The sequence below is a fragment of the Caretta caretta genome, chromosome 20, assembly GCF_965140235.1.
Source record: "Caretta caretta isolate rCarCar2 chromosome 20, rCarCar1.hap1, whole genome shotgun sequence".
Taxonomy (NCBI): domain Eukaryota; kingdom Metazoa; phylum Chordata; order Testudines; family Cheloniidae; genus Caretta; species Caretta caretta.
The window spans coordinates 21,212,820-21,228,403 of NC_134225.1; the positions used below are offsets into that span (position 1 = coordinate 21,212,820).

At 62.1% G+C, this 15,584-nt stretch overlaps 1 protein-coding gene across 2 annotated transcripts; it reads left to right on the forward strand.

Annotated features, from left to right (window-relative positions):
- Nucleotides 1–5,362: 5,362 nt before the first annotated feature.
- On the forward strand, nt 5,363–15,558 carry RTBDN (retbindin). Of its 2 annotated transcripts, none has more exons than XM_048831634.2 (6): nt 5,363–5,828; nt 10,350–10,517; nt 11,560–11,659; nt 12,292–12,420; nt 12,963–13,071; nt 13,950–15,558. In XM_048831634.2, exons 2-6 carry the CDS (start codon nt 10,355–10,357, stop codon nt 14,208–14,210), a joined length of 762 nt encoding a protein of 253 aa, XP_048687591.1. In that variant the 5' UTR covers nt 5,363–5,828; nt 10,350–10,354; the 3' UTR covers nt 14,211–15,558. The 2 variants fall into 2 exon arrangements, with proteins under 2 accessions (XP_048687591.1, XP_048687592.1); XM_048831635.2 differs by lacking the exon at nt 5,363–5,828 and adding an exon at nt 6,416–6,508.
- Nucleotides 15,559–15,584: the final 26 nt, after the last annotated feature.

Here is a 15,584-nt window from a genome sequence, read left to right on the forward strand (position 1 = left end):
GCGCAGGGAACCTGGGGGGGCAGAAAGACTGACAGGGAGTCAGTAACGCTAGCTCAGCTCTTCCCAGCCCCCCTCCCCTGGCAGCTTCCTCCCACCCCTTCCCCCCCGCCCTTCCTCTGCAGCCCTCCCCCCTCCGGCCTCCTCCCCCTGCCTCTAAGCCCTTCCCCGAGGGGGCCTCCCCTTCCCCCCTCCTGCAGCCACCCCCTCTTCCCCCACCTCTCTCTCCTCCCCTCCCCCCCGTGGCCTCGCTCCCGGTCTCCACTTGCCTCGACCCCCCCTCCCGCCTGCCCGTCTCTCCCCTCCCCCGCCAGCCCTGACATATGTTAAGAGCCGGATGCATTATTGATCAGGCAGTGTCTGGTCCCGGGGGGCCGGGGCGGGGGGGCTGTCATTGCTCTTAGAAGAGCTGCCAAGCTGTTGCTTCTGCCCCCCTCCCCCACAACGGGGGCTCGTCCAGGAATTTCCACCTGGCTGGGGAAGGGGCGAGGGGGCCTGGGGGCTGGGGTTCCCCAGCACTGGGCAGTTGGGGGCCTGAATAAGGGGCTGGGGTTCCCCAGCATTGGGCAGTTGGGGGCCTGAATAAGGGGCTGGGAGTCGCCAGCATTGGGCAGTTGGGGGGCTGGGATAAGGGTCTGGGGTCCCCAGCACTGGGCATTTGGGGGCCTGAATAAGGGGCTGGTGGTCTCCAGCATTGGGCAGTTGGGGGGCTGGAATAAGAGGCTGGGGGGTGAGTCCTTGGTGTCTGGCAGTGGGGAATTTGGGCTCTGGCGATGCCCAGAGGGGTCAGTTTCTGTGGGGAGGGGGAGCATAACCCTCCTGCTCGTCCCCATTCCCCCCTCCCTCCCCAAGGCCTAGAAAAATCCAGGCTCCAGAGCTAATGGTGCCGTGTCCGCGGCCACGTCAGGGAAATGAGCAGGGATGAAATATTCATGGGGGCGACGGAGCGGTGTGGTGGGGGCTGCTCCAGGGGAGGCCGCTGGGCGCATGGCCTGGGGTGGGCAGGGGGGTGCTCCTGGGGAGGGGGGCTCTGCTCAATGGCGGTCTGGCTCTGGTCTGCCCCTTTTCCCCCTGCCCCATGTTCTGAATTCACAAACCACACTGCAGAGGAGGTTGCTGCTTCAGGACGGGGCTCAGTAGGGGGCGCTCTCCCCTGGGCAGTCAGGGCTGACCCCAGTGCAGCACTAGGGGGCGCTGGGCTGCAGGGAGTTGCTGCATTTCAGAGGAGCTGTAAAGCGGAGGGTGTGACGAAGTGGGACTGTTCTTAATGTTTCCTCTGAATAGTGTGGGGGTGCCTCAGTTTCCCCTAGGCAGTTCTTAAGTATCTAGGGGGTGGAGTAAGGGTGTATGATCATTGCAGAGCCCTAGAGGGCAGGTGTGTGCAGGAGTCTGGACACAGAGAATGGCCGACACCCTGTTTCCTGGCAACTGATGGCCTGGGCCCTTCCCCCCCTGCAAGGTGAGAGCTGAAGGGTTGGAGAACAAAGGAATCAGGTGACCTCCTGGCCCGGGAAAGGAACAAAGCCCAGAGGAGGAGGGGCTGGAGGGAGTTTTCAGTTTGGGGCTGGCTGGGACATGGAGTGAAGTGCAGACGGGGTTGTCTGGCTCACTGCCCCCCAAAATGGACCCAGCTGAGGGGTCCTGTTCTCTGCACCTGCAAGCTCTGTTTTAGACCATGTTCCTGTCGTCTAATAAACCTTCTGTTTTACTGGCTGGCTGAGAGTCCCGTCTGACTGCGAAGTTGGGGTGCAGGACCCTCTGGCTTCCCTAGGAGCCCTGCCTGAGCGGACTCGCTGGGGGGAAGCGCACGGAGGGGCAGAGGATGCTGAATGCTCCAAGGTCAGACCCAGGAAGGTGGAAGCCGGGTGAGCTGTGTGTCCTGAAGACAGGCTGCTCACAGAAAGGTGACTACCCCAGAGTCCTGACTGGCTTCATGGGGAGCAGTTCCAGAGCATCGCCCAGGGACTCCGTGACAGAGGGCCTGGCCCGTAACAATCCCCTGGTAGTTTTCGTAAGCCAGGGAGATTTGCAAAGGTGGGTTGCCTGCTGCTGGGGAGGTTGGAGACCATGGGACTCTCATCGTCAAGTAGATCCATCAGCATGGGGCCTGGGTTCTGGGGAGACGCAAGCCCGGGGTGACTCTGGTCTCTGCGGCGATTGGCGCAGACAGCTGTCGGGGGTGACGGGTGGCGTCTGGTCTCCAGGGCAGTTCGTGGCTTGGGCCAGCGCCCGGCCCCGTCCTGCACCAGCCTCAGCACGGACGGCCAGGCAGCATCGGGTCGATAGGCTGGGCCAGCGCCGTAACTGCACTTGATGGGCGGCCAGGGCGATCCACAGCCTAATGGGGCAGTTAAAGGAAATCAATAGCTAGGGCTGGGCCCAGCCGGCAGAGCAGGGCCTGGAGGCGGGTGTCTGTGTGTGGGTGTGGGGGTGTGTTGCCTGCAGGGGCAGGTGTCTGGCTGGTGGTGGGGAGTGTGTGCGCGTGAAGCTGTGTTTGTGTGCACTGGTGTGTGACGAGGGAGTGGCCGTGGTGTGCGGTAACGGATGGTGTGCAGGGAGCCACAGAGAGGGAGAGAGAAACGGGGCCACGGATGCAGAAGGCCCAATCTCAGAGTCTTGGAGGCCATGGGCCTGCCCCCCGGAACCACATGGTCCTTGGTGCCCGGCCCAGTAACAGGGTCACTTCCAGAAGACCGGTTACCGGATGGGGCAGAGAGCAGACCTTGGCCAGGGTGCACGGCGAGCGTGCGCGAGCCTGGCGTGCGTGCCTGGGTGACGCGTGTTCCCACCTGGACGCTGGCAGTGGCAGGGTTAGCTTGGGAGGAGGCCGCCACAGCCCAGAACTCTGCCCGGGGTGATGGAGAGGGAGGGCCTGGGACAGGCAGAGGAGGGAGAGGCATGTAACACGCTCACACCCACACACACACTCACCCACACACAGTTGCAGCCAGTCACAGCGGCGGGACATGCCCTGCTCTGGACCCTGCGCTGTCCATGGTGCTGGTGCTGAAGGACGGGGGCTGGGAGCGGTACAAGGGCCGGACTCCTGGGTTCTCTCGCCTCCCCCGGGCTGCCGGGGTGGAAAGACCCCACCGCGCTGTGTTTCTGGGCCCGGGGGTGCGAACAGCGGAGCCGCTCAGAGCCCGGACCTCCCCCCACCCCCGCTGGGCCCCTTCCAGACACAGCACTTTAAGAATCATCCCTGGGGACACGTGAAATATTGGTGGGCCCCACAGAAATGCCGCGGGGCTCTGTCGCTCTCTAGTGGCCAGTCCCTGTACTACAGCCTGGGGGACCGGGGTTCTCTGACACTTCTGCTTCAAGAACTTCTGTTCAGTCCCCACGGCGAGCGCAAGGGACGGGGGACGGGGAGGGAGGCAGGACTCCTGGGTTCTATTTCTGGCTCTGGGAGGGGAGGGGGGTCCTAGTGGCTTAAAGCAAGGGCGGGGCTGGGCCGCGGGAGAAGGCAGCCCATGAACCCAGCTTTTGCCTGCTCGCTGACAATCCAGAACAGGTGAAGGCCCTTGCCTTGGGCCCACGCCCTCAGGTGCTGGCCCCAGCCAGATGGCAGAAGCTGGTCTAATTCCCCTACCCACAGCGGCCCCTAACCCCTACCTGCTAATCCCATCCGGCGCTTAGTGGAGGTCAATTCCCTGCCGGGAGCACTGAGGTTACAGCAGTGAAGACACCTGTCTGGAGCAAGCCAGGCAGAGCCCCGGTCCCCAGGGCATGGGCCAACCCTGCGGCCATGGAGGACAGAAGGAGCAATTTCCCCCAGCCTATGCCAAACAGCCGTTGGCAAAGCCCTGGTAATACCATGCAGTTTGCTAGCCCTGCCCAGCTATGCATCCCATTGGGGAAACTGAGGCATGGAGCAAGGGCATGAGACTCAGACTCACTGTGACTCAGCCCTGAAACAGAACCTGGGAAACCTGGTTTTGTGTTCCTCTGTCCCTACCACTAGACTCCACTCCGCTCCCAGAGCTCAGCAGAGAACCCAGGAGTCCTGACTCCCAGCCTCCCCTGCTCTAACCACTAGACTCCACTCTCTTATCCGATCTCATAATTGAACCCAGGAGACTTGAGTCCCTCTCCCTGACTCAGAGCAGACCCCAGGAACCTGCCTCCCAGTCCCATGTGTTCTCGAGTCCCACTTTCACCCCCAACACAAGAGCCATTTAACCCACCCATAACGTGGGGGGATGTGGCTCCTGCCCTATCTCAGGGGTGGTGGCCATGTCCCCAGAGCTGCCCTGGGGACCCCTGAAGTGCAGGCTGGGATTGTTCCGTCATGGCACATGTAGGACACAACTCCTGCCCCCGCCATGGGCACCCCAGAGCCTGGCACCCACCAGAGCACGCAGCCCACTAGGTGGCAGTAGTGATCCGCAGCCAGGGCCCCCCAGTGCCCGGCAGCTCCCAGAAAGGCCACTGGGCTCAAGGCCACACAGGGCTTTAGCCATGCCCCTGCCAGAGCTTGAGCAGGACACAGGAGTCCTGACTCTCATCCCAGCACCCCCATCCCACCCCACCCCACCCCACTCTAACCACTAGACCTCACGCCCCTCCCAGAGCCAGGAGTTCCCATGTGGTGGGGTGAGGGTTAGTGCATTGAACCAAAAGGCTCTTCCAAAACCATTGTGGCCCAGTGGCTCGGACCGGGGCAGGTTCTGGCTTTGTAAGTTACGCAGCTTCGGCTGCAAGGTCCCACCCTGGGGCTGGGGTTGTCCCTCCGTCTGTCTGTGCTGATCCCTGACTCATCCCCCCTGGAGACTCCCTTGCAAATCAGACTCCATGGCTGGAAGGCAGCTCCTCGGGTGGGCCATGCAGCGCCCCAGTGATCCCCGGGGGACCCGAAAAGACAAGGGGGAGTTAATCACCATTACAAGGGCAGAAGGAACCCAGAGATCACCTCATGTGGTGTGTGTGCGGGGAGTAAGATGGGGGTCTCAGGGTCCCCTACTTCCCTGGATGCACTGGTGGAGGGCATTCCCCTCCCGTCTGTGCCAGGGTGGCCCATGCCCCAGGCATATGGGGAAGGAGATTGTGGCAGTGAGAAAGCCCTGTGTGCCTGTCTCCAGGATGCCTCCCTAACCAGCACCCCCTGCTGGTTCAGTTGGATACAGGCTGGCATTTCACTGTTAAATAGCCGCCATGCCCCACCCCAGAGACAGCTGCATCACAGCACTGGCTGAGAAACCCCTGTATAAACGGGCCCCCGCACCCACCCCAGAGGTGGCTGCATCTCAGCGCCAGGCGAATAAGCTGCGTCCTGCCCGACCACCGGGGGGAGCGCAAGACATTGGCTTTAGGGGGCTCCCACGGAAAGAGTCGCTCGCCATTACCCGTGCAACGTTCCCAGCTGGAGGGATTCATGCTTCAAACACTGGCCCGAGCCCGGCCCCTCCCGCGCACGCTGGGTCACGTCCCCGCCTGGGGGCAGTTTTTGGCCCTGGGGAAAAACCTGATGGAAGCTTCCCCCGGATTTGCCTTGTTAATTTACATCAGCTGACCACGTCCCTCCCTGGGCCCGGCCCAGAGCAGGCCCCAGACGATGTGATGTGGGAGGAAGGAGCGGGAGAGACAGAGCGCCCCCCACAGCCCCTCCCGGGCGTACACCAGTGTGACGCGGGCGACTCCGGATTCACCCCAGCGCCGCTCCGGCGGGCGAGCGGCTGCTGCAGGGATTTGCTTTGCAGCAGCCAGAGCAGGAGGAGGCGAGCTGAGGCGCCGCTCCCCTGCCCAGCGGCGGCAGTGGGGTGGAAGAAGGGGGGAGATCGCCCCCCCCCCGGTCACCCAGGCAAGACCCCCCAATCCAGCAGCCAGCTCAGGTAGGCACAAGGGGTGGGGTGGGGAGGGTCGATTTCCCCCCTGGTTTATTATAGCAGGCGCGGGGGGCGGGGTCTGGTGGCCCAGTTCCACCCTCCTGCAGCCACTAGGGAAAAGGGGGTGCGGGGATCCCCCATCCCCTAGCGGTAACACATCCACTCTGGGGCGCTGCAGACGCAGAGGAGCCCGACGCCCCCAATCCTGCGGGCTTGGTTCTGCCCCTGAGAGTCGCCCGTGGCCGGGGGGGCTGGGAAGTGGAGATGGGGGGCTCCACCCCCCCATAGAAATCCCAGCGGCTGCTGTGCGGGTGGGGGGTTATCACATCAGAACATGGGGCTATAAGGGGGGCTCCTGGGTCACGGAGTTCAGCTCCTTGCTAGCGCAGGCCGCCCCTATAACTTGGGGGGGGGGGCACGGCTTGGGTGGGGGAGGGAGAGAATCAGGGACACGGAGTGAGAACCGGACTCTGTCCCTCCCGTGGGTCGCAAGTTTGAAATCACCCGAAGAACTATTCACTCCACCCCCCCTCCTCGATTCACTCCGCCCCCCCCATCTACCCCTCCCCCGGCAGCCGGGCTCCCTCCCCGCCCGGGTCAAAGCCAGACGAGTCCAGAGCAGGAGAAGGAAAACCTCGGCCCGGCGGAAGAGCTGCCGGGTAAATCAAAGCAGCAGAGAGTTTGGGGTGAGTGGGGGGGGGGGCAGGGGCGAGGGTCCTGCCCCATCGAGGGGTGGCGGCTTTGATTTTATTGGGGGGAGAAAGCGTGATTTCAGGGCTATGGAAATCGTGACTTGGGGGGGAGGTTAAGGAGCTGGCTGGGGTGTCAGGACTCCTGGGTTCAGAGCCCAGTTCTAGCACAGGCTTCCCCTGGGAGCTGGGACCAGTCACTTCAATTTCTCCCTGCCTCAGTTTCCTTCCTCTATAACCCCACCACCACCACCACTCAGCTCCCCGGTAGTGCCCCGGTTCTCAGCCAGGGGTCCGGGGAGCCCTGCCAGGTTTATAACAGGGGACATGAAACTGGCCCAGTCAGTACACAGGACAATGCTTTGTTTCTACCGCTGGACAGACTAGCCACGGAAATGGCAGCAGGATATTTCTGCCCCAGTGGATTGATTTTACCACGATCTGGTTAAAAGGAGAAAGTCGGCAGTTGCTCAGTAATGGTCTGGCTGGGGCACTTGTATTCTGATGTCTGATTCTGTAAGCAAGTGGTTTTTAGGTGAGGTGAAACTTGGGGTACGCGAGGCCAATCAGGCTCCTGAAAGGGGGCGGGTGGTCTGGAAAGGCCGGGAGCGGCTGCCGTAGGGCACCTTGAGTGCTGAGAGGGCTGCAGAAAGGCATTTTACACATGAGGAAAGGGGGGCACGGAGTAGGGAAATGACTCCCCAAAAGTCGTGCAGGACAGCTCGGAAGGGAACCCAGGCGTCCTGACTTCCAGTTCCCCCTGCTCTAACCCACCAGGTCCCACTCCCCATCCAGAACTGGAAATAGAACCCGGGAGTCCTGACTGCCAGCCCCACCCCCTTCAAATTCAACCAAGATGCCTGCAAAGTGCTTGGTTCACAATTGCACAGTGGGGACGAGCGGGATAGGGGGTAGCAGGGCTGAACAGGGGCTGGTGTTACAGTGGGTCACAAACTGACTATGAGTCAACAGCCGGATGTGGTCCCAGTTGCAAAGGTGGCGAGCACCCTCCGGGGTGCGTTAGCGAGACACGGGGGGTCACTGTCTGGCTCTGCTCAGCCCCTGTGAGTCCTGGGCCCACTTCAGGGCGCCGCATTCGAGGAGTCCTGATTGTTGGTCCTCTGCTCTAACCACTAGACCTCCCTCCCCTTGCAGAGCAGGGGATAGAACCGAGGCCTCCTGCTTCCATTCTTTGCACCCCGCTGCAGCAGGGGCACAATCAGCCGCTGGAGCCTGTCGAAAGGCTGCTCTAGATTGAGCGGTTTGATCTATGGTCCTTGGGGCCGTGTGAGCATGGCGCTGCCTGGGTGAGGGGGCTCCTCAGGGGGGCTCAGATGGGATTGCTGCCCCAGATCAGACCTGGGCCCATCCAGCCCCTTACCCTATCAATTGCAGGGCCCAAGTCCAGCTGCTTCATAGGAAGGTGCAAGAAATGCCCTAGTAGATGATCCGGGAGTAACCTGCCGGGGGCAGGGGCGGGGGGGAAATGGTCCCTCCAGCCCCAGGTGGAGAAATTGTCTCTACATAGTCACATGCAACTTGCCTGGCCCCCACTGGCTCCCAGCAGGACCTGGGGGGTGGGGGAGACAGGAAGGAGGGAGGCTGTTAGCTCTCAATAGCACCTGCTGGCTCTCCTTTGCTCTCCTGGCCCCCAGCTCTAACCACTAAACCATTCCCCCTTCCCGAGCTGGGGATAGAACCCAGGAGTCCTGACTCACAGCCCTGCCCCTCCTCACTCTAACCACTAGACACCACTCCTCACTGGGACTAGCAGTCAGGAGTCCTGGCTCCTGGGGTCAATCCTTTGATTGCCTTGTGCCTCAGTTTCCCCCATCTGACTGGGGATAATGATCCTTCCTTGGTCTAGTTAGACTGAGATCAGCTTGGGGCAGGGACTGCCTCAGAGGTGTCTGCAGCGCCCGGCACAATGGGGCCCTGATCGTGGGGGGGGGGTCTCCAGGTGCTATCGTAATGCTGCTAATGCTAAGGCCGCACACACCATAATGGGACCCTGACTTGGCTGAAATTGTATCAGTTTAAAAAAACAGAACAAAACCAAAAGTGCCACCCGAGGGGTGTGTCAATAATTCCCGTTCACCGGCGGTTCCGGGGGTCAGGACAGGAGCAGAGAGATGCTGACTCCGGCACGGTGTGCAGTACGGCTCGGAGCCTCGTCCTCTTCCTGCAAGCCCCAGCTCCTGGGGGGGCGGGGGGGGCACTCTGCTCCTGTTTGTTTTCCTCAAAAGCCAGAATCCAGCCCTCACGCTGCCAACGAAAAGCAGGAAAATGCGACTCCCCAAAGACTCAACCTACCCCCCCAGGTCAAAAAATGACTCCCTGGTTTTTCTAAATTTCTCGTGGTTTTTTTTTTGGGGGCGGGGGGGGGCGACACATTGCTGGGGCTGGTAACATGGCACCCCTCCCCCACCCATGCAAGCATTTGTCCTTCTGGGAAGGAAAACCAGTCCTTTCTGATGTGACTCAGAGCCAGGACTCCTGGGTTCTTTCCCGAGCTCTGGGATGAGGGGAGCAGGGTCTAGTGGTTAGAGCAGGGGGGCTGGGGAGCCAGGTCTCCTGGGTTCTGTTCCCTGCTCTGGAATGAGGGGAGCGGGGTCTAGTGGTTACAGCAGGGGCTGGAAGCCAGGTTGGGTTTGGTCCCTAGCTGCGCTTTTACCAGCTGCCCTTGGGGAGAGCAGGGAGTTGGGTTTCTCCTAGGCAAGCAACACTGGGTGTGTGTGTGTGTGGGTGGGGAAATCTGATCTCCCAGTGGGGAGGATGCTGCCAGAGCCAGGTGCCCCCCCCCCCCCCCCCCACATACCTGTCTTGTCTAATTTCACCCCGTCGGCCTAATTCGCTGGGGAAGGCAGGATCTGGCTCCGTAAGCAGGAGTCACCTTGGGCCTTGGGGGCAGAAGCTGCCAAGTCCAACTTAGAGCCAGGTCTTTAATTCAAATCCAATTAGGGGGCATGGATCAGATGCACTGAGCCTCTCCCAAGGCACCTTCCCCAGCATGTGAGCCACCCAGCTCCTTGCAGGGGATGAGGGTCTAATGTCACCCACAGGAATGAGCCCCTCTGCCAAGGAAGGGTCTGAGGCTGGAACCCAGGAGTCCTGGCTCACAGCCTCCCCTGCTCCAACCCCTGATATAGTCTCCACTGGAAGTCAAGTAGACCCTGGAAAGATGCAATTCATCCAGCATAGTGGGAATTACAGCAGAGATAGAGCCCGGGGGCTAGGGCAGCCAGTGAGAGCTTAGATGTGAGGACTCAGGCTGGTTGGATCCTTTCCTGGCCTAGGGGATGGTCTATGGTTACTGGGGAAATTCTGGTCAGTCACTGTGATGCTCCAGGATCATTGCAGGGGTCAGGAAGGACTCTGTGCAGCTTCCCAGCCAGCCCAGTGCCAGAGGGCAAAGCGGCTGGGGGTCAACGACTGACTGTCCCTGCTGAGCGTCAGCAGCCCCCAATCTCCAGCCCTGTGGGTGCTGAATAATGCCCAAAGGAGCCGTGCCAGAGGGGACTTGGGCTGTCAGAGAGAGACCCAGATGGGGCAGGGGGTGGGGAGGTAGAGAGATACAGCACTGTACACTGCCTCCCCCCCTCCCTGGACTCAGTATTACCCCTGCCCTTCCCCAAACCAAGCTGGTCCCAGAGTGGGGACCTCCCAACCCCCACAGCCAGCCTTACTGTCCCCCCCCACCGTCCCCAGCCCATCCCCCTCCTAACCCCACTCCCACCCCCCAGGGCAGGCCGGTCTGTCCGGTTCAGGGGCAGGCTACCGGGGGAGCCCCCAGTCTTTCCCTTCTGACCAAACCCCCCCGCTTTGATTCTGTTCCCAGGTGCCATGAGTGGTGGGGGCAGAGTGTGGGCACTGGCCATCGGCTGGGCGCTGGCCATGCTGTGCGGAGGCGCTGGGGGCCTGGACAGCCGCTGCCTGGCTGGAGGGAAGCACAAGGTGGCCCCTAGCCCCGAGGGGCAGCTGGGCGTTTGCCAGCTCTACGCTGCCAGTGAGTGATGGGCATGGGGTGGCCCGGGATGGGGTGGGGTGTGCAGCGGGTAGGCCACAAAATCTGAGGTTTGGGGAGGACGAAACTGGGTCAGAGCAGGTGGTTTCAAGGGGTTTCTCCAGTCCCAGCCCCCTGCTCTAACCACTAGACCCCACTCCCCTCCCAGAGCTGGGGCTAGAACCCAGGAGTCCTGACTCCACAGCCCACCCCTCGCTCTATCCACTAGACCCCAGTGAGCAGTAGCTTTGCCCCCGTGTTGCTGGGGATCCCTGTGCTTTGGAGAACGAGAGGGGCCTGTCTTCAGGACAGGCAGCTCACTCAGCTTCCACCTTCCTGGGTCTGACCTCGGAGCATTCAGCATCCTCTGCCCCTCCGTGCGCTTCCCCCCAGCGAGTCCGCTCAGGAGGGGCTCCTGGGGAAGCCAGAGGGTCCTGCCCCCCAACTCCGCAGTCAGACGTGACTCTCAGCCAGCCAGTAAAACAGAAGGTTTATTAGACGACAGGAACATGGTCTAACACAGAGCTCGCAGGTGCAGAGAATGGGACCCCTCAGCTGGGTCCATTTTGGGGGGCAGTGAGCCAGACAACCACGTCTGCACTTCACTCCATGTCCCAGCCAGCCCCAAACTGAAAACCCCTCCAGCCCCTCCTCCTCTGGGCTTTGTTCCTTTCCCGGGCCAGGTGGTCACCTGATTCCTTTGTTCTCCAACCCTTCAGCTCTCACCTTGCAGGGGGGGAAGGGCCCAGGCCATCAGTTGCCAGGAAACAGGGCGTTGGCCATTCTCTGTGTCCAGACTCCTGCACACACCTGCCCTCTAGGGCTCTGCAATGATCATACACCCTTACCCCACCCCCTAGATACTTAAGAACTGCCTAGGGGAAACTGAGGCACCCCCACACTATTCAGAGGAAACATTAAGAACAGTCCCACTTCGTCACACACCCCTCACACGCCAGGCCCTGCCCTGGGGAGCCGGGTCAGTGGGGGGTCAGGGCCCTGGGTGAGGAGTCAAGGATGGCGCTGATGGACGGTCTCTTCCCAGACGCCTGCTGCTCCCCCAAAGTGGCCCAGGAGATCTCCAGTGCCCCACTCGCCAAGGTCAATGACATCTCCTGGAATCGCTGCAGGAGCCTCAGCCCCAGGTAGGACTGCCTGACCCCGCCCTCTGCCTGCCTCGGCTGTGAGCTTCCCCGCAGCAGTGCCCTGCTAGAACCCAGCTATCCCCCGGCTGTGAGCTTCCCTGCAGCAGTGCCCTCCTAGCATTCAGCTACCCCTGGCTGTGAGCTTCCCTGCAGCAGTGCCATGCCCATGTCTTGTTTCCCCTGACTCTGAGCTTCCCCGCAGCAATGCCCTGGTGGTGGATGATGACACACACTCAGTTTGAAATTCTAGCCTAGAAGCCGAGGGTTACACAAAGACCTAAGTTATAGCCCAACCTAAACAGATGGGACCAGCAGGGCAGAGCGCCCCCTAGTGCCACCCTGGGGTCAGCACTGAGAGGGAGTGCTACCTGCTGAGCCCCCGCCCCACTCCCTGCAGCACAGCGCCCCCTAGTGCCGCCCTGGGGCATTGGGGCCAGCGCTGCCTGCTTGGGGGACAGCGCCCCCTAGTGCCGCCCTGGGGCATTGGGGCCAGCGCTGCCTGCTTGGGGGATAGCGCCCCCTGCTGAGCCCCCGCCCCACTCCCTGCAGCATCCTGCCAGTGCGCGGCTCAAGGTGCAACCACTGTGGGCCTCCCCACTCTAATGCCCCCTCTCCCCGCTCTCCCTCCCCAGGTGCAAGCGCTACCTCCAGAGGGTTGAATGCTTCTACCGCTGCTCCCCCAGCGCCGCCCGCTGGCCCCACCCCCAGCGCCCCACAGCTGTCCTGGAGGTGCCCCTCTGCCTGAGATTCTGTGAGGCGTGGTAAGTCAATGCACCTTCCTGGCCGGGTTAGAGCAGAGGGGGCTGGGAACCGGGACTCCTGGGTTCTATCCCTGGCTCTGGGAGGGGAGTGGGGCCCAGCGGTTAGAAGGGAGGGGGAGCCAGGACCCCTGGGTCTATCCCTGGCTCTGGGAGGGAAGCAGGGTCTAGTGGTTGGTAGGGGGAGGGGCTGGGAGCCAGGCTATTCCTAGGGAGGGTGTGAATTCACCTGTGACTCCAGGCAGCAATGGCCAAGGGGAAAAGAGAATCCAGGCCCCATGACAAGCTCCAGGATGGGCTGGTCGGAAGGTCTCTCCCACCTGTGGGGAACTGCCCCTTTAATGCAGCCCAATGGACTGGTGGAACTCCCTGCTGCAAGGAGCTGGAGTGCAGCAGCAAAGCTGGGCTACTGGGCTGGATGGACCCTGGGGTCTGATGTGGGGCAATATGGGGATAGATTGGCCCTGGAACACCCCAGCTGAAGAGCCCCGTAGTCTGTCTCAATTCCAGCCTGTTCCCTCTTCTCACCCCTCCCCCCCCACCAGGTATGAAGCCTGCAAGGATGACCTGACTTGTGCCCGCAACTGGGTGAGTGACTGGCAGTGGGGTCCCCAGGGAAACAACTGCAGCCGGGACTGTGTGCCCTACAGTCAGGTGAGGGGGCTCTGCTGCTGGGGGAGGGGGTTGGCTCAGCCCTGCTGGGGGAAGGCCGGGGGGGGGGGAAGTGGGGGACTGGGACTCCGTGGCTGAGCTGCCCTGCTCAGGCTGCTGGGTTGGCACCAACTGGGCAGGGCGGATTCTGTAGCACAGACACCTCAGAGCTGGGCTGAGACCCGTCCAACTCCTGGCATGCAATGGGACACGGGGCCTCTCCCCTCTAGAGGGCGCCGGCGCCGATCCAGCCCCAGGGCGGGGTGCTGCCTGGCTCAGAGGGACAAACCCGCAGGGTGCTGTCCTACTTGGGATGGATAGAGGGGGCTGGGTGAATTGGGCGGGGGGATAGAGATCCCCACTCCTGATCCCCATGTGCCCACAGCCTGGGCAGCAGCTCAGGGGGCTGGGGGGGGAGCTGCCAGCAGCTGGCACCACCCCAGCCATCGCCAGGAGATCTCCCCGCACCCAGCCCAACAGGCTGCTGCCTTGGCCCACATGCGGCTCCCAGACACTGAGCCAGCTAGCGCCTGCCGGGGGCAGCAGAGCTGCAAACGCTGGCAGGGCCCCCTGCCTGGCAGCCCCCACCACCAAGGGGTGCCCATCAGGCCCAGCACCTGTACTTGGGGACAGAGCATGAGCGTCCCTGCCCTCTCTGTGCTCCGAGACTGGCAGAGGGATTTGGTCTGAGACTCAACCTCTCCTCCCCCTGCCCTGGATCCGAGTGGCACCCCCTAGAGGGGAAAGGCCCCATGCCCCATTCCCCACCCCCCTGAGCCAGCCAGTTCCCCTGCCCTGGGGCTGGATTGGAGCCAGTGCCCCCTAGAGGGGAAAGGCCCCAGGTCTCACCCCCTAACCTCTCCCCTCTCTCTGCCCCCCAGATGTACCGGGATGGCAGGGAGCTCTGCGAGAACATCTGGGGTGACTCCTTCGTGGCCGCCCAGGAGCCCTGCCCCTGCCTGAGCCTGACAGGCTCCGACACCGACCCGCTGCCCGAGGACGGGGACAGCTCGGAGGAGCCTGACTCCACCAAAGCCGGCAGCCCCCGGGGGCCCTGCCCGGCCAGCAGCCTCCTCCGGCACGGCCTGCACAAGCGCTCCGTCTTCATGGAGGACGTGGAGGGGAGCGGGAGCGGGCTCTAGAGCCGCTGGCCCCTCCCACCCCAGCTCCCCCACTCCCTAGGAGAGCCCCTCCCGCACCAGGTGTCGGGCGGGGGGGTGGGAAATGCTTGTAATCTATGCAAACCCCTGACTGTCCCCCCCACGCAAACTGTGACTGCTTCTCTAGCTCCTCTTGCACCCCATCCAGCCACCTACAGGAGTGGGGGACCCACATAGCCCTCCTCCCGCCGCAGCCATAGGGCCTAGCTCAAAGGGGTGTTAGCTTCCCCCTCCCCAAGCACCCAACTTCCCAGAGAGGGCGTCCCTGCTCGCCACCAGCTCCCCCCATGCCCCAGTCACATAGGGATGCAGCTGTATTATCCTCTTGCTATACTACAGAGGGGGAAACTGAGGCACAGAGTGGGGACACCTGAGAGTAACTCAGTGTAGTGGCTCGGCTCTCTCGTGCAGGCCAGGACCTGGAGTGGCTGCTGGCCAAAGGCTCAGGGGCAAGGGAGGATGCTGCGCAGGTTCCTGGTTGACACCCCCCACCAACGGGGATCGACCCCTTGACACAGAGGAGCTGATGATAAGCCAGGTCCATTTGCTTCATGCTGGGCCGACTCCTTAACTGCTCTACGAGTCAGACAGCAGGGGGTGACAAAGAGCCCACTGACACCACGGGGGCAGCAGAGGGCGCTCTCCCCACTAGTCACTGCTGACCCCAATGCCAGGCTCGGGGACACTCTGTAGGGGCCCCCCTCTGTCGATTCCACTCAGCCCAAGCAACAGCGTTTGCACCTAGCCTGCATGCTAAAGCTTGTTGCAACCCCTCACACGCTAGTGTAGACAGAACCAGCCATGTCTTTGCTGCGGCTAGCGGGCGGGAATTTAGCTGGGCAGGGTGACGGCATGCCCACCCAGGACAGCGCTAGGGGACGCTGGGCTGCGAGGTGGGGGCTCTCTCCCCGAGCAGTCTGTGCTGACCTCAGGGCCCCAGCACAGCAGTAGGGGGCGCTGTGCAGACAGATTGGTGGGGCAAACCATGGACACTCATTCCACACTGCAAGAGCCCAGGGAGCCAGAGGCTTCTGTCTCAAAGCAAGGATCTGCCCCCCCTGCAGGGGGAGAAGGGGAATCGGCGGTGTAGGGGGAAGATCGTGCCAGTGTTTTAAGCCAGCCCCCCCTCAAAGCAGCCCCAAACCTTCTGAAATATACCCCACCCCTGGACTCAACCCCCTTGCTCTGAGCATCAGTTCCCACGGGGCCACCCCTGCCCCTTACTTGTCCATTTGCTCCCCAGAACTGGGATTACAAGGGAAAAATGCTGTTTGAAAAGCAGATGAAACTGTGGAAAGAAATAAACTAAAATAAAAACCTTTCAAATTTGGTCCATGGGATTTTTTTGGCCCCTCC